This window comes from Centroberyx affinis, unplaced genomic scaffold, assembly GCF_046629955.1.
Source record: "Centroberyx affinis isolate AG114_WGS23_722 - 3 ecotype Tasmania unplaced genomic scaffold, CSIRO-AGI_Caff_v1 ptg001691l_1, whole genome shotgun sequence".
NCBI classification, from domain to species: Eukaryota; Metazoa; Chordata; class Actinopteri; order Beryciformes; family Berycidae; genus Centroberyx; species Centroberyx affinis.
The window spans coordinates 463,491-485,954 of NW_027280109.1; the positions used below are offsets into that span (position 1 = coordinate 463,491).

The 22,464-nt window shown below is 41.4% G+C and overlaps 2 protein-coding genes across 3 annotated transcripts; both read right to left on the bottom strand.

Annotated features, from left to right (window-relative positions):
• Positions 1–97: 97 nt before the first annotated feature.
• On the bottom strand, positions 98–15,174 carry mmd (monocyte to macrophage differentiation-associated). 2 transcript variants are annotated; one of them, XM_071528604.1, is made up of 7 exons: positions 15,137–15,174; positions 5,378–5,459; positions 5,074–5,234; positions 4,747–4,821; positions 4,537–4,638; positions 3,344–3,413; positions 98–2,074 (listed from the first exon to the last, which is right to left on the bottom strand). In XM_071528604.1, the coding sequence occupies exons 1-7, from the start codon at positions 15,172–15,174 to the stop codon at positions 1,871–1,873; spliced, it is 732 nt and encodes a 243-aa protein (XP_071384705.1). In that variant the 3' UTR covers positions 98–1,870. The 2 variants fall into 2 exon arrangements, with proteins under 2 accessions (XP_071384705.1, XP_071384704.1); XM_071528603.1 differs by lacking the exon at positions 15,137–15,174 and adding an exon at positions 6,197–6,607.
• A 122-nt stretch (positions 15,175–15,296) lies between these two features.
• On the bottom strand, positions 15,297–15,602 carry LOC139651605 (small integral membrane protein 36-like). Its single transcript, XM_071528593.1, has one exon. It carries the CDS (start codon positions 15,600–15,602, stop codon positions 15,297–15,299), a length of 306 nt encoding a protein of 101 aa, XP_071384694.1.
• Between the last annotated feature and the right edge of the window lie 6,862 nt (positions 15,603–22,464).

Below are 22,464 nucleotides of genomic sequence, written 5' to 3' on the forward strand. Positions count from 1 at the left end.
TGACAGAATTGAATAGGAAACCTCTAAGGGGGGTCATCGTAAATTATAACCATGAGGATATGTGCTGAAAGAAAGAAAGAAAGTAGATTTCGGGGCATTATCATTATTTTTTTATTATTGTCACATTAGAAAGGTAATATTCAGTGTGGCGGAGGAGCATTCATGAATATGCAGCACCGTTAACAGCCAATGGAATTAAAGAAGACGCAGTTTTTTGTTTTTTTTTCCCTGCAAAAGGCCAGGACAGTATGATCATCTAAAACAACAGAATATACAAACGTTACAAAACAAGAGTGGTTAAGGAATCAATGATACGTTTCAGAAGAGCCGCGGTTTAAAAAATATACATCATTCAGACATACGCAGCTCCGCACAGTGTTAGGGGAAAGCAACACACACACACACACACACACGAGAGATATGTTGTTTGTATTGGAAAACACAGAGCAAATCAACAAGCCCATCACCGTGAGATAGTATTAACTTGATTTGAGGTTTCTTAACCCATCTGATCCGTTTCCCAAGCAAGAATGTAGAGGAATATTGGTCATCCTAGTGGTGCAATTAAAACACTCAAAAGAATCAATGGAAATGTAATAATGAACTACAAAGGTCTTGTGCGCCCACACACACACACACACACACAAATTACTGCTCATTCTTCACATGAAAAAAAAAAAAGAAAATTATAGAAAAATATCAGGATTATTTCAACTGGAGATCACTGTGGTCTGCTTCCCGTTCACATACTGTACTTTTTCCCTGTTTTACTGCATGAACTGACTGTCAACCGTTTGCTTCCAATATCTGCAGCTCACATCACTTGGCTCAGTCAAGATAGCACAATATACCAAGGGCTATATTGATAAATCCAACTTCACCAGCCCCACCTACACATATGCTGAAATGCTCTGTAAATCACCTCCCCAGTTCAGCTTACACTAACTCACAAGTGGAGCGTGTTTATTTACAGAAACGTGAATAGCAATTGTTTGCGGTTCTTAGCCTACCAGCACCTCCGGCTGGATCTGGATACTGATCAAAAAAACACAAGAATACATTAAACAGAAACCGTGTGAATCTGGATCAGATGAGTACAAAGCGACATGACTTCATGGTGAAAATTAGGGATGCCGAGTTTGAGCTGGCCACTCAAAACAATCCAACCCTTTCAACTCACCAAAGTGCCAAACACAGTGCTTTGGAAGTTTTAACGAGCCGCCTAAGTCACATGAAAATCTTTTCTTCTCATCTCCTTCCACCCGACTTTCTGAACTTCCAAGAAAATGCACCAGCGGCACCACAGAGCAGTGGCTGACTTCAGAGGCTTCAAAACCAATAAAGAGCCTATTTAGCACTTCATCTGACATCCCTAGTGTTCAAATCACCGGCTAAAATGGTCGACAGAATCTCAAGGGGATGACACTCAAACTCATGACATGACCCCCAACTGTGGAATGTGACTCGCTTCAAGTGATACAAAAAGACTCTACTATCAAATACTTCACAAATATTCATGAACGTGCCGAGGGTAACAATAACTGTAAAATGGGAAGTCAAAATTCATAGTCAAGAGTATTTTTTTTTTGGTTCAGATTGAACAAAAGTTGTACAAAACAGCATCGCAAAAGTAGCTTTTGACTGAGGTTTTTGTACATCGTTACGGAGATACCGAAAAAAACCTGCTCTCCGCCGCGTTAGAAAACAGTAAACAATGCATGGTCATTTTCGTAAACTTTACGGCTGTCGCTGCAGCCTCGGTGGGCAGTTGAGGGAGTCTAGTGTGCGGGCGCCTCTGCTCAGAAGCGCAGGGGGAGGAAGGGGATGAGCACCAGGTCGGCCGGGCGACCGGCTTCCGGCCGCGCGGCGGTCAGGAGTCGAGCAGGGTGTCGGCGCTGGGGTTCTTGTAGAGGTATTTCCAGATGGCGTAGTAATGCACGGCTGCAGCCAGCGCCACAAACACGTGCCAGATGGCGTGGGCGAAGGGGATGACGCCGTCGGACTTGAAGAAGAACACGCCGAGGCAGTAGATGAGTCCTCCGCAGGCCAGCTCCTGAAGCCCCTCCGTGTTGCTCTGCAAAACACACAAAGTAGCGGAAAATAAACAAAACAATACTCAATATCATAGGATGTAAGGATGCACCGTTCGCTACAACCACAAGGGGGCAACAAAGGCCGCAAAACTGAGATTTAACATGTTGACACTGCCATAGCATGTTGCCAAGCAATATAATTAACTACACAACCTCAGAAGCACGATATTTACATTTCTTTTTAACACATTCAAAAAGGTGTAAATGTGTGAAGACAGGATCCATATGACACTACAAACAGCCAGAACCTAGGTAACACTTGAACTTCCTAATGAAGACATAAGTAGAAGCGCTGTTAGGAAACTCTAATGCAGGGACTCTCAAACGTTTTCAAGTCAAGGATGCCCAAAAAGGCCACAGACCCCTGTTTCATAAAGTATTTGTTGTTGATAATTTAGTTTTGAATTGCAGAACTGTCTACACTGTACATGGGGAAATAATAGTGCTGAGAGTGAAACCTATGATTACAATATGAATTCATATACATTCCCTAATTGGGATGATTTATAATGATTAAAATTATAGTGAAATTAATCTGTTCCTCATCTTGCTAGTGCATATATCTCACTATGACAGGAGCTGTTCAGCTGGTAGTATTCTTGCTGCACAAACAAACTTCATCAATTTCATAAAAAATAAAAAGGACATGTTTACAGAAAAAGCAAAGCGCCACATTGGGTTCGGACTCCGCAGTGTGGACAGGTTTGCGTGTGAAGCGTGTGAAGAACTGATCCAGTTCTTCACACGCTCCGTCCCCACTGCTTGTCCGCCTGCAACTGGTCTAAAATGTCACGATTGGATGTGTTGCTTTGTGGAAAAGTGTCTCCATTTCCTTTTCTAGTTCATTGGCTTTGTTTACATCTTGGTGCCAACATCTTGTGGTCAACTCTTTCGAAATGCAGCATTTGGAGGCTCGTCTTGCTGAGTGTTGGAGAATTTCTGCACCTTTGTGACCAATCATACAGTTTCTAAATCCTCATAGTTTTTGCAATTGCGATTTCTGGTTTGACTAGGTTACAGTTACCTCTTTAATGTTCATACAATCCCACTGGCATGGATTGTAAATAAACAAACACAATAAAGCCGCAGTGAGTACACACAAATTTGTATGCAGTGCCATATTCAACTGCGTTTCTATTTCGAGAAACTTTGTTGTTGGTATACTGCTGCCTTTAGGGTGGTTAAGCAAAACTGTAGATGAGACACAACATCTAAATAAAGTATACTGAATTTGAATGCAAATGTATTACCATCGATGTCACGACTGATGCTGGGAAGAAACCCATCGTCAAGTAGAAGGCCAGCTCAACAAGTTTATACCTGAAACAAACAAACCGAAAGCACATATTCACTTACAAGGTCCATGCAACTTGACATGGCAGAGTTATAATAGAGAATATCTTTTCAGGGAGGTGAAGGTTACAGAAAGCTTAAGAAAGTTTAAGATTTAAATTGAACTGAAGGCCAATTACAAAAAACAAAATAAATAAATAAAGCTGGCAAAACCAAACCATAGCTAATGAAATTGCTGAAAAAGAACATGAAATTAACCGTCATAGGCCAGGATGAAAAAATGCATACTGTATTACTAACCCTGTTCTGTAGTAATCTAAGAGTGGACATGCAACGCGAAGAAACCTGTCATTGCATGGTGAAAAATAAGAATAATAATAATTGTATTTAAGATGTTTTGATGCAGTTTAGGGCTGTAAATATAGATGCATTTTAAGACTTTTTCAGACTCTTAAAGGGACCGATACCCTGTCTTTCCTGTTTGATGAGAAAATGGTAACCAAAAGGGAGTGTTGTGGCAACCTCATAAAAACGGCACCGCTCGGGGCGAAAAAGGTGTGCATCTCAACATCTCAGTAATGGGCCATAATTATGACCACTGAACAATGAGATGAAGCAAGGACAAAACTTGCCAAACCTGCACTCAGCTTGCTGTGGTTGGGATGAGACATATGCAACAGATCTTTTATAGACCCAACAGAAGAGCCAACAACAGGCACAGGCAGAAGCAGGAGGAACAGAGTGATATTCTAAATCTAAAGCAACCTATTCAATTGATTTTCCAGCCTGCCCACTTCTGACAGTGACAGTAGCAGGGTTCTCCATGGGATTTTGTGGCCAAAAGGACACGTTGAGGCACAGGTGACGATATCAAATGATACTCCTGCTTAAGTGTCTGGTTGCCTGAGTGGAAAATTTACAGGGAGGTGCGGCAGACTGACAAGGCGGTGCACGGCTGCCGTTACGACAGTTTGGGGTAGTTATGGTCACAAAGTTAGTTTAAAACACTTCATTCACGACTGGAGCATGCTTCCCAGCCCTTAAATTTCCGATCACAGTTCAAGCGTGAATGTCTCAGCCTCTCTCTCACTCTCTTACACACGCACACCCCCAGAGCCACAAGCTAAATTTGACTGTCAAATCAACTTACTTTTCATGATAGTTGAAAACGTATATGGTCCCAGCAGTGGCCATCAGCCATACAAACCAGCGCATGTGTGCTGCTAGAGGGCCAAGTTCACGTAGATTCAACCTGATTAGAGATAAGAGAAAACAGCATATTCACTCACATTACGTCTCCATTTATGTGGCCACACACGCCCTTATGAGCACACCTGACCGCCCATTGTCTGTAACTTACCAAGGTGTGTAGGAGGCAGCTATGAAGAAATAGATGACCACTCTGTCACACATATGGAAACAATGCTCCATAGACCTGAAATTGACAGGCATAAAGTGAACAGGTTATATATTGTTCCACTTCTTACCATCTTGTTTCCACAGTGCCACTGACAAGCAAAGCAGCAACATTATCAGCATGAACCTCAAATCATTCTCTGGCAAACATCAGACTGGAGCAAAATGAAAATCACTATTCGTCGCACACAATCAGAGCCTGTGTGTTGTGTGTGTGTGTGTCAACGTTGTTTCTCCTCCACGCGGTTCATCGCATCACGCTTCTGCTCACCTCATGTGGCTCTTCTTCCAGGTGATGATATGAAACACAGTGGAGACCAGGAACAGGGCACACAGGCCCATGCCGTACACCCATGCCGTGATCCTCTCCCATCGGTCGTCTGACAGACGGTGCAGCAACGCCATGCCCACGAAGGCCGGCACAATGAGGAGCTGCACAGAGAACGACAGCACCGATACAAAGATCAACAGGGTGCAACTACACTAAAAGTTACTGTGACATTTTGTATTTTTTCAGATCAGAATGGGAGCAAATGAAGTTGAGCGTCTATGCAATACAGTTATAAGCCTCTAACCGCATGAGTGTAGCAGTTTGCAGCATGCTCATAGCTGGTGGGCTGATAGCGGCAGTTAGCAGAGGCCCGCCTGTTCATGAACCTGAAACACACAATAATACAAAAAAAACAACAATGGCAGACTGAATCAGCACTCTATAGCTTCTCTTTAACAGCAATTTCTGTCTGTAACAGCTCCTTATCAACAGTAAACTGATGTAAATGTTAATTTAAGGACAATATAGTGTTAACTCAGCCACAAAAACTGTAAGTATAATTCCTACTGTATATCCACTACATACTGTCACTACATTTGTGACTTTATTTGCTTTGATTTTAAACTGCAAATACACAGTTGGGAAGTTATGGCCAGTTATTTACAACACAGTGTAAATAGTGTATTCCAAGTTTACAAGTTTACAAGTTTATTTGTGCTGGATAACGATCAATACATTGACTTGTCATGAATGAAGTGGAGCTCTACACTATGGGAAATACAGTATACGTCCAATATTGACATTAAACTTTAACTTAGCTATTTCTGTGGCGAAGTTGACACCATAACATCCTGAAATAAACACAGCAACAATGTCCTACTGATAAGGAGAAGTTCCAGATAAAGACTTTTGTTAGCATCTCAGTCCATCTGAGCATTGCTTTGGGAGCGGATTTAAGTTTAACAGTAACAGCTAACATTGTAATGAGAGCACCACACTTGACTAGCTTACTGCAGCTCTGACAGTAACGTTAAAAGTGAATCTAAAGCAAAACAAAGCTAGTGATGTTAGCCTGATAGCCCAAAACATTATTTTGACAGCCACACTTTAAGATTTCACCCACCTCTGGAGGCTGTTCACTCTCTTCATTTCAGCAAAGAAAAGAAAAAAAACACAGCTAACGCTAACTAAGCAAAGAGCTACAACAAATTCCTCTTTAAAAAAAAAAAAAAGGCAAAAATAAAACAATAAACTGCCTGGCTAGCCAAAGGAAAAGGAAGGCCTAGTTCGCTAACGTTATGCTACTCATAAACCAAGCTAACTTTCACTCGTTGACGCTACATCAGCGACTAGCCGGCAATATTAACACTACTACTACAAAGGCACCATTTTAGTCTTTTTCTTAATACCATTATGTAACAAAATACCGACTAAGTTCCCCTGCTTTGGCTTGAAATATCCATTAGCGATAGCGGTAGCCGACCCACACCGAAGGAACCCCTGCAAGCAAGCAACCCCACTGATCAATGACTGGCTGCTCCCCACTGAGCTAACCTACTGAACAAAATATCATTTTTTCCCCCCTAACGTATGTAAAGATTTCAGTGACAGCGATTTGAACCAATCATCAGACGGAACGAGCAGCGCATCTCCCTATTGGACCAATCATAGATCAGGTGTTGTCTTCTAGAGAGCGTGGGTGGGGAGAGTGGGACGCTCTATATTTCTGTAATACTAGGCCTACTACTACTACTACTACTACTACCACTAATAATAATAATAATAATAATAATGTTATCAATATGATTTACAAATAAAGTACATTTTTTATAATTATTAATTGTTTTCAAGGGGCTTATCAAGTAAAGTAATCTACGTTTAAAATTTTGAGATTCAGAATATTTGTATTCATGAGTAAAAATGTCACCGTACAATAAGTTCATGCCAGTTCTTACTCCTTTTTTCATTATTTCTTTTTTGTCTTTTCTGTGTCCTCTCCTTGCATGAATGTAGCCTATAAAGTGAGTTATGTTGTTATGATGATATTCATTGACCCAGTATTTGGTTTTTAAATGTTTTATGAGTTTTCCATCCTTAAATTCAATGTTATACATTGCATTTTTCAAATAAGATCTGAAAGTAAAACTGTTAAAAAAAATCATTGCTTTGCTAAGGATGATTGGAAATAAGAAAAGTGATGTAATATTAAAACACGATGATGATGTTTTTATTGCAAACTCCTGACTGCTGCTTTTTTAATATTTTTTCTGTGACTTGTCTATTTTTTATTCCTATGTATTTTTAATCAGCGCAATGATATTTGATGGTTTTTGGCCGTTGTACTCACAATTCCTGTAATTTTGTGTACATTTTTATAGGCTATGCCCCTTACACACAAAGAAAATGCATACAAATTTGACACTTTAACATGGATGTAAGTTATTGCGCTTCTCAGATGGAAGATGCAGTACTGCCCACACTCATCTTGTCAGCACTCACAGTGTAATGTAACTAGCTGAATGAATTTGGTTCAAAATGAATGTGTTTCAAACTTTCATGCTTTGCAAATACTAACTCTTTGATGCATTTATCTGCAGACATAAAGATGCCAGCAGATCACCTCCTGTAGGCTTTACATTATATTACATGGACAGAGAGAGAACAGGATTCCTTCTGGTGACAGTCACATTCATCACATGAAATGGAGTTTTGACAAAAATGTAAAGTGTGACATGTCAGGAGACAAAGTGCCACAGTCAGACTCACAGGCTGTAACAGAGCCCATGTTGAACAGCACATACGGTATCTGATGAACCCGTATAACAGCCGAGTTACATAATAGCACTGCAACTTGATCAGTTAGCATTAGATAACACACAGTGTTTATGTAAGACCTTAACGCAATCCCCAGGCTTAATGAATTTCACACAATACGCAATGTTGCTGTAATTGTTGTTCTAGTTTATTCGTTGCCTGTTCAAATTAAAAGACACTGCAATCTGAATTATTACAATAAGAAAGCCTGAGCCATTTGACTGTCTTAACTCCTGTCAGGAATAGTGGAAAGCCTCCTAGTCTCATTTTTGTTTGATACATTTTTCTGTTTAATATTTCTCTGAGGAATGATTCCTTTTTTTTACCCTGTGAGAAAGTCTTTTATTTTCTCTCAGCACAGACAGATATTTACTCCTGTATCACTGCTAATGGTGGCATATAAGCTACCCGCAGCCTCTGTAACCCCATTTGGTTTTAAAAGGTCGCACAATTGAGGGATTACAAAAATAGGTCTAGAGTGTATTGTAAATGTATAAAGGGACTGTGTACTGCATTTAGCCTAGTAAGCCAGCATAGCATATCTGATCCGGACAGTCTATGTATGTGGCACAATTACCAGTAAGAGCAGAGAATGGGAGTGATTCAGAGGAAGAGAAAGAGGTCATTGTCCCCGAGCTGCGGCTGATGTCGGTGGGGTTTTTTTTTTTTAAAAGTGACATTAGCACAGACAACAGGAGAATGCTAGAGGCCATATGTCAGGGTGTAGCGTCTCCTTGTTTCTGGCTGCGGGCTGCGGTTTCCCCACGGTGCCACGCCAACACCTCTAATGCGACACAGACCCGAGACCTGCGGGTTGGCAGCGTCTCAGACTAAACACACAGCGGCTCAGGCTGGCTTCCTCTCGTGTGCGTAAACAAGGCGACGTCTGACTTGTAGCTGTCAGTTTGTACAGCGAGGGTCTGGCACCGTATCAAAGATGACCTCCTGAGTCACATCACACAGACGGCTGTACCAGTCGACTGCTGTGAATATCACCCAGCGTGTCTCTTCGTGTGATGACATCGTACTCAAGCCTTACAGCACTGCACTAGGCCAGTGGTTCACAAAGTGGGGTCCGGGGACCCCCAGGGGTCCGTGGCACTCTGCCAGGGGGTCCATGAAAAGAAGTGTACAGAAGAGGACATGTCTTCTGATATCAAGTCACAACTCCTGGAAAGATTGAGAGTGTCTAAATTTGCGGTTCAATTGGATGAGTCCAATTGCAATGCAGGCATGTGTTCAGTTTGTTAGGGTTAGGGTTAGGGTTAGGGTTAGGGTTGTTATGATTAGATTTTTATCAATCATTACGTATGAACTAAGAGTGAAACACTTTATCTTGATATGTATGTGTGTGTGTGTGTATGTTCTGAAATGCACTTCAAATTAGCACTTTTCTCTTGATTTCCCTTTGATATTTTGTTTATATAGCCCAAAATCACAAATCAGAATGTGGGGGTCCCCGGTATATTCTCTATCTTGTAAGGGGTCCTTGGCTGAAAAACAATTGAGAACCTCTGCACTAGGCAACTTCACATGATGGTGGCTCCAAATGGCAGCGAGAAGTACCTGTTTGAAAACTGTTTGAACTTTAATACCCAGAAATCCTGCAAGGTGACATCAGTAAACTGCACACGACACGCTCATCATGTCCACCAACTGATCTCTGATGCTTTGTACCACAGATACTAAAGAAACGAGACGTTAGTGAGTCCAGACCAGGAAACAGTTTGGATCTCGCACTTAAGTTTCAATTTGCCATTTAATTTGGCAAATCTATGGCGTCTCAATTAAAGGAGGATGGGACGCTCCTCTTTGTCTATGATTTGCAGTGACATCACTGTAGTTGACGCCGCCATTTTCGCTCCCAAAACAAATGTTGACAGTTAGTGAAAGGATGTGCCTTCCATCCCTATCTTATTAAATGAAACGTTCTTTACTTTCTGAGTATCAATTAAAATGCCAATGTCATATGTTATGCCATTGATTGTAATAATCATCTTGGCATGGAGGGGTTGAAGTTTCAGCGTTTGCCCACTGATTAAGAGAGACGTAAATGTAATATTATCTCACCTGCCCGGTAATCAGGGGTCAGAGGTCGGACAGGTCTTACAATCATGTTGTTTGACACGATCAGGCTCAGTGTCTCATCAGCGTCAGTCAGACTCTTACTGTAGGGTTTGCTGACCCAGTTCCAGTATCTTAAACCTTGCTTCACTCTCAGCTTGCTCAGTGCTCAGTCAAGAAATTACACAACCTGAAAAACAGCACAAGCCTGTTCTGTCTAATATGACAAATGATGTAAAGGCTTGTTAAAAAGATGACGGAAGCAAAGCTATTGCTGTCAGTATGACAACTCCCACTGGTCCTGTGGGACAGACATAGGTTAGGATAAGAGAGGCTTTATGTACACACGTGACACAGGGTTAAACAGCTCTGTAATTGGTTTACTTTTTCATGCTAGAATGCAGTGGCTCCTGGTGAAGCTCTGATAGGGAAGGCAAGGAAACCATTAAGGAGGAAATCGGAAATCTTGCTGACATCACATCGATTGGACGGCAAAGTGAAGAAAGTGAGACTGTGGCCTAATCCTGTCACACAGCATAAAATATCAGTCCTTTCAAAGTGATTGAAACTCTGAAAGTGCCACACAGAAATACACAGAAACACTGAAAACTGGTTTACAAGACAATGAAGAAAAAAAAAAAAACAATCAAGGCATGTATGCTGTACAATATGCACATTCAGGCTGATTTGTAAAGGACAAAACAACATTTCTACAAATATACTTGTGCCAATTAAATTTAGGTTAGATTAGATTTATATTCCATATGCCTGCACCGTACAAAAGTCCCAGCTTTGATACCTTAGTTTCCACTGAAATCCACAAACTAAACACTATGAATTACAATAGTTGAGAAGTTTTTGTTTCTCCAGCGTTTTGCCATACAAGGGTTAATGGGTCTTGTAGCTAACAAGCTGAACATAGCGTGTTCTTGTGCAAAGCACATTGGTGCTTTTGGCACAGGATTACAGAAACGGTGTGTGCATCGAGGCATGGCAGCCTTCCTCTGCTCAGTTTACACCCAGGTGTCACAGGAGTCCACTCGACCTTTTGGTCGCATTGTAGCAGCAACGTTCAGATCCAGGACTGCTGTTTCCTGTCTGTTTTGTTTGTACAGTAGAGTGTCTGTGTCTGTGGTTTGCACGCTGTAGCACGGCTCGGACAAAATTAGTTTTTGAAGGCAAATACTATTTTTTGGGTTGAAGCTGCCAATATTTAAATTTGACCATTTTCAAGCCATACAATTTTGGAAAATTGAGTATTGTGTTTCCCCCATAACTTTCTTCATGAGCCTCGAATTATAAGGTTCTATCTGACTTATTTGTCAAAATTGAGTTATACACATATTTATGATCTTTGAATGTTACTTTATGCTTGTGTGGTGTTGTTGTTGTTGTTGTTGTTTGGGGGTTAAATAGTTTTTCCAGCTGGGATGTCAAATGATTCCATTGAAACCCAGGATGATAATGATATTATTCATACTTATACTAATACTAATACCAATATCAGTACTAATAGTAATACAGTATGTTATATTATGTTCTAGCGGAAAATAAAGCGAATCCATACCATTTTGTTTTGAGTTATCCTGGTGTGATGACATGTTTGGGCTAGTAGCCAGATGGTTCCTTAACATTATTCATGGCTACATAAACAGATCACTGTCTTTGAAACCAAGTCATTCTTTAGTTTCCATCTTTCATTAAGATGAATATGGTACATTTTGTAAAGTACTCCACATATTGTTTTTGGCATAGTGCAAGCAGGGTAAAAAGTTAATGGGGATTTTGTTCCCTTCAAGTCTCGATACTTTGAAAATAGTGAACTATGTTGGTCACGCTACACCAAGATAACAAAATATATTTAAGAAATGTAAATGAGAAACCAATTAAGATCCATCTGAACGTAAGAGGCAGCAGTAAAGATTTCCCACAGCATCTTAAAGGAATGATGATCTGTATGTGAAGCAGATACATTAAATCCAATCAAAATTTAATCTGTAACAAATTTAGGAGGACTTTGCAACAAAGTCTGGCACTAATATAATTTTTTGATTAATTGTTATCGTGTATTGGGCATGTGAACCTTTTTAAATGGTTGAATAGAAATTTCTTTAATGACAGAATATAATTTCAAGCAAGAACAGTACTTGTACTTGTTTATATTACCATATTTTTGGCTGATCTTTGTAAACGTTTATTGAGAGTAATGTATTTGGCGGAATATTCTTTCACTCAATCTGTCTGTTTACATATCAATATTCTCAGTCTTGGGTGCAATGGAGTAAACAGTCACACTCTACATACATCCACAGCACAATGACCTATTTATAAATGCAGCCAGAGATCAGTCACTCATCAGATCCCTGTCAGATGAATGAGACCCATGTATGACACAGTTCTCAGTAGGATTGCATCAGGCTTAGACACCATTGAGGTATCCATCCAATTTCAGTGCCCAGAGCCACTGTATAAGATCTATTTCTGTGTTGGCAGCGCAGTGTTGGCAGCGCAAACTATAGGCCTTAATCACACTCTGTTGAATAATCAGGTATCAGGGTGGATCTGTTATCTGTTCACCACGCAAAGGACGGCAGAAGGAGGATTCAGTGTATAGCTTCTCCTTCTCCTTGTGTAATTGCTTTGATTAAATTGATTGGAGTTTCAGTCGCACAAACACTTCTCAGAGGCAGAAATAATGAGTTAAACCTCAGTGGGCGGAGCCAAAAAGCCAGTTAGCAAACTGGCAAACTTGAAAGGCAAAGAAGGAACTCTGGTCAAAGTATGAATAAAAATATAAACAGCAATGACTTTGTTTTCCATTCATTCATGACCATGGTATTAATGATGTTGGAAGGTCACCAGCTACCTAACTAGCTTACCTAGATAGCTACAGGGCCAGTATGGCTAGTTTGAATTTGGAAGGTCAGCTAGGTTAACAAGCTAACCTAGATAACTTAGTATGGCTTGATTTGTTTTCAGTTAGTAGGAAAAGCGCTAGGCTTCATAATATTAGCTTCCTCCTCTCTTACCCCTTTTTCACTGGACTTCAGTCTAGTGTTACATAGTCAGAAAAATAATAAATATTTGGCTCCACCCACTGAGGTTTAACTCAACCAACGAGATTATTTCTGCCTCTGCTTCCAGTCTGCTTTGATTCCAGTCCATTCCTCATTCTTTACTTTAACACAGAATACCTTTCAGTGGATGCTCCTGTCTGTTGAAACTGCTACTCTTTACAGATCATTGATTAAATCATTCTTGCACTTAGACTCTTCAAGTGTGTGCTTTTATTAAACTACAACACGTTGTTATGATAAATACTTTATTTATCCCCAACATGACTAACATGCTTGACTATTCTGACTAATCAGTTGCCACAAAAAACCAAAGATGATAAACACTGAAACACAGAGGCCAAATGTAATCTAAGACAAACAGTGACAGATGTAAGAATAGATTTCTCATTCAAATATTGAGCGTATTAAGAGAGTGATGGCTCGCGGCATGTTGTTGGTGCCATGTTCCTGCTGTATTATCTATGTCATGGAGAGTTTATTGCTGCAGTTTATTCCCTCAGTACGGCCAGGCAGAGCCCTGGGCAGGCTGTCAGCAGCCTGCAGGCAGGAAACAGACATGTGTACTGACAATAATGCAGCTCCAGGTGAACACTGCTCTGTTTACTATATAAACACAGCTATCGTGTGCTGATTATTGCCACGGATTACTGTACCATTCTTGTTCACACAGAACTTTGTTTACATATTTCTATACTTGATATACTGTATCTGCACTTGAGTGATACGAGTTATATGAGTGATAATGTAAACACCTTTGTGTACAAGCCCTTCTTGCCCATTCTGTACCTTGGTTATCTGTTCATCGTCCTTATCAAAAGGTGTTTATCATCTCAATAACAGATGAACAATAATTTCCTTTGTCTTTGATGTGTAACTTCCTTGTGGTCACTTTCATTTTTCCGACTAGATGAGTGTAACATTACCTAAAAATGGACACTGCTAAGAGGCAAGTCCAAGTCCAAGGGCCAGCTGCATAAACTTAGTTAAGAGTCTAAGCTTTAGACTGGTCTTAGATTCTCAGGTTAGACTAGTCTATTGCATAAATATTAAGCCTGATGTATTCTGAGGTAGGAAAGTTATCCACCCTCCCCTCTGGCTAAACTTGAGAACTTTGTTGCTATGGTAACGAGTCAGCCTCACTGTCAGAGGGGGAAGTTTAAATACTGTAGCTGTTTCATATAAGACAGCAAATGTTTTTTTGGAAAGAGCCTGAAGAAGAGAGAGAGTCTTTAGAGACAGAATCTTTGAAAATTAGAGATCTACAATCAAGAAGTAGCAGAGTGATTTCCTACAAACACCATCCTTATGCTTAAAGTCAGATTTAACTCTAAGACCGGGTATGCAACTGGCCCCAAGTCTAGATAGCATAGAAGTGATTGTACATCTACAGCGGTGCAGCAGCGAATCAATCAAAGGGTTAACACCGGATCTGATCAGCTGCCGTAAATACCCTTCCTGTTGTGTGGATGCAGTGATTAAAGACACGTCTCAAAATAAGAAACTAGGCCTCGCGGGTCGAGACCTTGAGCGGAGAGCGCACCTCGCCCCGGCCTGAACTGCATCTGTGGGCTGCTTTGAAAACCACAGCCACGCACAACACTCCCTCCGGTTATGTAATGGGTTACCGTCCCTCCAGACTCCAGTCAAATGTTGAGCGCTAATCCCTGAATGGAAACCAATCAACAGCAATGCACTGTTGATTCCAGTAGAGTCATTAATGTAGGTATCAACCAGAGGCAATGGATGCTCAGGCACTATTAGAAATGAAGAACAAGGTACAGCGGCCTCAAGGTGGAACTATATTTCTCTCAAATGCTCACCAACAATTTGCAATGCAAAAAGAGATAAAAAAGCCACAGGTATTAAGACACTAATGTGGTTTCTCTTTCTGTTTTCCTAACCCTAACCTTAATCCTCACCCCCTCTCTCTCTGTGTCTGCCAACACAACTCCAGGAGAGATGCCCCTTATTCCTTGTGCTTTATCAGTTGTGACACTTCTTCCTCGGAGCAGGCTGCAGGTTCTGGCCGTCCGTGAGATAAAGAGGGATTTTACGTGCATACACACAGCGCTTAAAGACGTCGACACATGCCACTCTCCCTTACCTACCGTTTAAGTCTGGTCTTGTGCAGGTCAATTCCTAGCATTGTCCCAGCCGGCAGCAGAGAGCGGGGGGAAAAAAACTTAAAAAGTGAACGTAAAAAGACATTTATGTACAAAAATAAGTCCAGTATGTACAAAGCTTAGTCCAAGGAGTCCTATAGTCGTCTCAGACCATAGTGCTCTTCTTCTCCCTGAAGTCTGAATGCGGCGGCTCGTGGTAGGTGGTGATCATGTTGGCCGTATCCCACCGTCCCACCGGGGCCGGAGAACTCTGCATGACAACCAGTCTGATGGGAGACTGATGGGTCGGCTGCGGGTCCGGGGCGTACTCCTTGGTGGGATCCTTGCCCCGGCAGTCGTACATAATACACGATATCAGGAAGACCAGGAGCAAGATGACGTAGCTGGCGATGAGGATGCAGAGGTTCAAAGTGACGGGGTCGATCTCCTGGTAGTTCTCCAGAAAGCCCATGGTGCCCGCTTCATGCTGCGAGGCCCGCAGGCCGCCGAGAACCAGGAGCCGGCACCGGAGAGAGAGAGAGAGAGAGGTGAAGCTAGGCGGCTGCTGCGGAGGGAGAAACACTCAACAAGCCGGTGACAGCAGGGCTTTCTCTCTATCCTCCTCAATCTCTCTCTCGCTCTCTCTCTCCCTCCCTTCCTCCCTCCCTCTCCCTCTGTCTCTCTCTCTCTCTCTCTCCCTCTCTCTCCCACCTCTTTCTCTCAGATAAGCATGGATACATGGCTTTGTGGTAAAAATACTTTAATCCGCACCACTCCTCCAACCTTGAATTTCTGCGATCAATGGCTCAGTTTAATAACTTAAGCCTCGGTTGTAACTGTGGTGGCAAAGGATTCTCATTGCTGTGAGCCCATATGGGTTCATCATGTGTTATATCATCACCCGAATCTGTTCAGTAATTTCTCTCAGTTGCGGATGTATAGAATAAGAGTGAAATCAGGGCGGGCTCATCCGGTCATTAGTGTAGAATATACTGATGTATTGAACGTTCAGTGCATGTATGTGTATGTGTGTGTGTGTGTGTGTGTGTGTGTGTACGCTTGTGTGAGCATGTGTGTGGTGTAATCTTAATCTTGATTGTGAGTGGGGATTGAGGGAGCAAGCCATCTGGCTAAATAGAGAACCGGAGAGGCCGACTAAAAAGCCACTCAGAAAATGTTAGCATGCAGACAGAGGATTTAACTACATAACACAGCAGCGCCACACAATCTTTTTTGATCTATTGGCTGATATGAACAATAAAATCCAAACAGATTATGGCTGCAGTTGTCTTTGGCCTCTTCATTGCTGCGGAGGGAGGTGTGTGTGTGTGTGTGTGTGTGTGTGTGTGTGTGTGTGACTCCTCTTTGTAGGCTACCAAGGCATCAGAGACGGGATTATGGCAGTCGACAGCAAACTCCTCGGGTTAATAATCTCTGCTGACACATGACAATACAGGCCATGTGCGCATGTCTATGTGTTATTACTATTGCACTTTTTTTTTCATCTTTGGTTTGATTTATAGCTATTAATTTCAGCAAATGTAAGTCATTCCTACCGGTTTTGCATTTAATTTGAGAGCCTTGTGAGTCTGACAGACAGCAGAGGGCAGCGATAAGCAGTGTAAGCAGGGAGAAGGGCATCATCCACAGAGCTGGAAGCTGAACTTTGACCCACACAAACACTTCACAGGAGAGGGAAATATGCACATGACATACAATAAAACAACACTATGAAGTTCAACTGAAAAAAAAAAAAAAAAAATGATAGTACAGAAAACAAGACAGACTGCGACCTGAAAAATACTGAAGACTGTACCACTGATAGATGAAGTGCTTCCTACGCTTGTCCTCACTTTTTCACTCTTTTACATTGTAAACGCCTTTCTGCTCTACTACCACTATCACTACCTTTTGCAACATCCAAATCCAGCTCTAAGCTGTTTGCACTCTTGGTACAGGAGTCATTTATGCCACTAAGGATGATAGCTTCTTTCAGTTATTTGTCTCTCACTCATGTCAAACACTTATCACCATGACAGTTAGCAACTCTACTGATCAAGTCAATTAAAAAAGTGCAAAACATAGTATTTCTTCCAGAGGAGGAGGAGTTTAAATGACTGCTCATGTAACGAGTGATGTAACGACTGATTATGTATATTTGTATCTAATTTTGTATGTATTTTTGTATGTATTGTGACATGTAACATTGCTGCTGACACTGCCATTTGGAAAAAGAGATCTCAATGAGACAACCTGGTAAAATAAAGGTTAAATAAATAAATAAATAAAGCCAATTCCTGTAGATTGCCACTGCAGGCCACAGTGCAGCACAAACAGGTCGGCACACTGAAATTTTTTTTTTTCCCAAAACAAAATACAACACAGTATTCATAACATAAAGAAAGATACCATGAAATCAGAAACTTTTTATCTGCTAATGTGCTCCAGCTCTCCTGCAGAACGAGCCAAACACAGAGCAAGCTGTAAATCATACTATGAAAAAAGGATGTTTCATGCTTCCTGGGTATGCAGCAGATGTACGCATAGCAGCCGCACAGCAACGTATTACCTCGCTCCCGCCCCTGATGTTCAGGCCTGAAATCCCTCTTTATGTTCAGGAAACTGAGGTCAGAGGTCACGGCTTAACCCCGATCCTGCCTGACCTCCACTGGGCCGCGTTGGCCTCGGGGTGAGAAGTGACAGTGTGTTTGTCAAGCCAACGAACGGAGACCGGTGCCCCCACTGACCAATCGTATGTCACTGAAAAATGATGGTCTCCGTGTGCGTCACGTCTCCTGGTCCCACTCCAACAGTCAGCATCTGGAAAAGTCAAGGAGCACTAACCCGTGCCGGAGTCAGGGAGGACCTCGGCCATGATTGTATCAACATGTCTTTCCGTTTTCATTCAGAATATTTTCATAATACGTGTCACAGTTTGCTCGAAATGAATCCCCGCTTTTCTGGTGACAGACGGCATATTGGAAAAGGTGCCATAATGCGTGGATGTGGATTCATTGTCAGTTTCAGCATCATTTTTCAGACAATTTCTATACCTTCACATCAAAAATTAAGAGTTCTAAAAACAGTAACATGCGTCAGGTCAGAGGAAACACCCTGTTTAGTATGGATGTGGATTAATTGTCAGTTTCAGGATACTGTTGCCACAATGATTTAAATCAAAGATATACAAATTGCTGCATTTATCATCAAAGATTAAGAGCTCCAAAAGCAGTAGTACACTTCAGGTCAATGGATGTGGATTAATTGGCAGTTTCAGCATCAGTCGGATTAATTTTGCTGCAATTTTCGTAACTTCACATCAAAGATTAAGAGCTCAAAAAACAGCTCCAAAACGTAACATGCTTCAGGTCAGAGGACAAGCCCTGTTTTCTATGGATGTGGAGTAATTGTCAGTTTCAGGATACTTTTACTACAATTTTTATATCTTCACACCATAGCTTAAGAGCTCCAAAAACAGTAATATGCTTCAAGTCAGAGGAAAGGCCATGTTTACTAAGGATGTGGATTAATTGTCAGTTTCAGGAGATTTTTTGCTACAATTTTTATATCTTCACATCACAGATTGAGAGCTCCAAAAACAGTATAGCACACTTCAGGTCAAAGGAAAAGCCCTGTTTCTGCCCTGGGGATGTTTGTGTTGTCGTGGTCTTGGGGAATGATTAGTGAAGAGGATGTAATAGGTTTGTCTGAGTGTGTGTGTGTGTGTGTGTGTGTGTACCAGGCCTCTTGGGTGGAGTTTCTCCTGCTCGTATCTCAGAGATCGATCTTTCCCAGCGCCAGACGCTGGTGCCAGGGAGTCCGGCTGCCTCCATGGGACCTGGAGACAGACAGCGGGGAAAGATGGTAGACCGGAGGGAGAGGATGTGTTGACAAATCCTGCAGGGGGGTGAGGGGTTTTTGGGGGGGTGGGAGGGGCGGGGCTTCAGCTCGTTGGGACTGGAGTCTGTGTCAGGGAGTTCGGGAGTTTGTCTCTGCTTTTTTATTCCTCCTCTGCCTCTCGCAGGTTGTTTGTTCATTCTCACAGCGTGGCACTGAATCCCCGTGGCGACCCTCCCCTTCATCACACACATCCTGACCTCCTCCTCTCTGCACATGAACCATCACCACCCGAAAAACAAATGAGGAACAAGACACACACCACGTTCCCTCTCCTTTGACCTTTTCATATTAACTTTAAAAGCTAAGCACACAGGAAAAACTCCTCCAGCACATCGGCCCTCTGACTTTTGACCGTTTGTTATTAAAGGCTTATAGCTTTACCCTCAGTCTGGATGACAACGGATCAATTATAAATCTGGAATAGATACCATCAAATATTACTTTTGTGAGAGAAATGTATGACAGAAACAGTAACAGTGTCGAGGAAGGGTTGATCCCCATTTCATTCTGTATCCATGATTTAATTTGGAAAGTAGTGTTCATTTTGATATCTGCAGATCACTCCAACATCTCATAAGGTTGACCTACTTGATCACTGAGTTACTTTAAGGAAACATTGTTACATATGATCTTTCCCGTGCAATGCAAAAATAGTGAGAGGACAGAGTTCAATATGTGTGGAAGAGGATTAGGGCCACATGTGAAAAAATTATTTGACTTCTGAGTTTAAAGACAGAATTCTGAGGAAAAAAGTCAGAATTCTGAATTCTGACTTTATTCTCAGAATTCTGACTTTGTGGCCCTAATGCTCTTCCGTAAATATGTGACATTGTAGGTTTACGTGTTTTTACAGTCTATGTTGAGTGTAAAAATTGGATTCTGAAATTATTTGATCTGTGATAAAGAAAATGAAAATATCCATCCAACAGCAGACAAAACCAATAGGTGGATTGAAGGCTTTTTTCTAATGTTAACTATAATCATGGATATATTTGAGTATCTAATATTACAGTTTGCTAACTTTTCCCCCACATGCTTAGTCAAGTTTGATGCAATTTACCATTGTCCAGTTTTTAATGCAACACTTATATGGAGAGCCACAAAATTTGCACTCTGTAATGGATGTGAATTTAAATGTAGTGAAGTAAAATACTTTAGTCAAAACGTAAGTAAGAAAACGTAAAAATACTAAAAATACTCAAAAAAGTACAATTACTCAATTACAGTAAGAAGAGTAAATGGAATTTGTCCGATCCACTCTTGTCTAATCACAGACAGCGATGAAGGCCGGAGTGCTGAAAACATTTTGCCCTCTCTTAGATTAAATACAGCTTGAACAGGTCCTGGCTGTCGAGTGCGACCCCATTCTTTTTAAACGGGAACAGACCCAGTCTCCTTTGCTCAGTGTGACCGGGCCTGGGGTGGCAAAGGGCACCCAGAGGCACCCAGAGGCACCCAGAGGCACCGAGGCCGGCGGGGGGGGTCATGAGCATGACCCCCGACCTCCTTTGTGTCTTCAGGCCGTCTGAGTTACTCCAGAGATGTTCCATGAGGTAAGCAAGGAGGCAGCGTTATGCAACCAGCAGACAGCTGAGGGCCGCTGCTGTTCAGCTGCACTGCCAACCAGGGCCAGGCCTGGAAAAAACTCAGAGCTGCAGCCAGGTGGACTGGAGTGAAGATCGAGTTCAGTATACAAACTGACAGGCATGTGACATTTTTTCACAATAAATCAAAAGAAAAACAAAGTTGAAAGCTTCCAGTCCCCCCGTCTCAGTTGTTATTCTAGCATGTCAAAACACCAGGGTTTGACCGATACTGATACTGATATTTTTGGACTGAAACTGCCCAGTAGCTGATATTTTGTGCCAATATTCAATATCTTAAAATTTGACCATTTTCATGCCAAAAAAATCAAAATTAGAAGTATTCAGTGTTTCCCCCAGAATTGTATATTTGTCGGGTGGAAAAGCCTCTGAATCAGCATTTAGACCATCGTGGGACACTAAAACTCTCCATTCAAACCAATAATACAATAATAACGACATAAGATTTGATTTATTTGTTCCAGTTAACCACACAAACACTTGTATTTCTGCTTTTACAGTTTTGTTTTGTTTTCAAATTTAAACTTAGTGTTCAGGTAGCTTAGAACTTTAAGATCAAATCTCAAATCAAAATATTTGAGAAACATGACCGTGAATTAGGACAAACATTTAAATGTGACAATGTGATATATGATATGATTACACTGCATTATTTGCAAATAAAAGTCAAATGTTCTTTGCTTTTTATTCTGTTTGTATGAAATACTATGACAACTGCTACTACTATTTCTACTAGCCTAATACTATTACTACTACTACTACTACTACTACCACTACTACTACTACTACTACTACTAATGATAATAGTAATAATAATAATAATAATAATGATAATAAATGCACCCTGTATCCTAGATGTATCCTAGACGTTCCTTGATTTTGATGAATTGGTACCATGTTCTCAGTCTAAAATCACCTGCATGGATGTCAAGGGTGGAAGTAACTAATTACATTTACTCACGTTGCTGTGGTTTCGGTTTTTAAAGTCTGTAAATTTACTTTTACTCAAGTAAGTTTTTACTGAAGTATTGTATTTAGCTACATCTTAAATCACATCCATTACAGAGGACATGAACGGTCAGTCAGCAAAGAAGAGAATCTGGCTTTACTTTGTGCACTTTATTTTGTCATTTCAAATTTTTACAATTAAAAAAAATCAAGTCTTCTCTCCTTTTAGAATTGCATGGAAAAGATCACATCTAAAATGTTCTCTTTTCTAAAATCTTTTACTATGAGTTCATTTTAAATGAGCTATACTTTTTACTTTTACTTATGTATATTTTTACACCAGTACTTTTACTTCTACTTAAGTAAAATATCAGCAAAGTGACAGCACTTCTACTTGAGCAGGACATTCTTGCACTCTTTCCCCCCCTGATGGATGTGGAGCAGTGGGATTTCTGTCCTCGCTCTACAGGTTACATATGGGGGTTACAGCCTGTCCTAGTGGTCTTGCTCTGTCTAATCAGGTCACTGTTAGCCTGCATGGATCTTGGCATGGATCCTGAACATTACTCACACGTCACTTTAACTTTCCTTCTCTGTCCGAGGCCCCATGAGGCTGACAGAGCCGCACTCAATCAGCAGACCGATCACTTCCATGAAGAAGAAGAAGAAGCGGGGCTGGAGGCGGGTGGGGCCGCGCCTCTCGGACAGCAGCGGGTGACGGACGGGCCGAGGACCTCGCAGATCTGATAAAGGCCCAAAGAGAGCCCTTTCCTTCCTGAGCGCTGGACTGTTTGTGTTAGGCCGTTCTCCGTCTCTTCTTCTGGGTGTGGGAACCTGCTCCTCCCAAAGCTCATGGTTTCCTCTAGTCAAGGACCCACAACC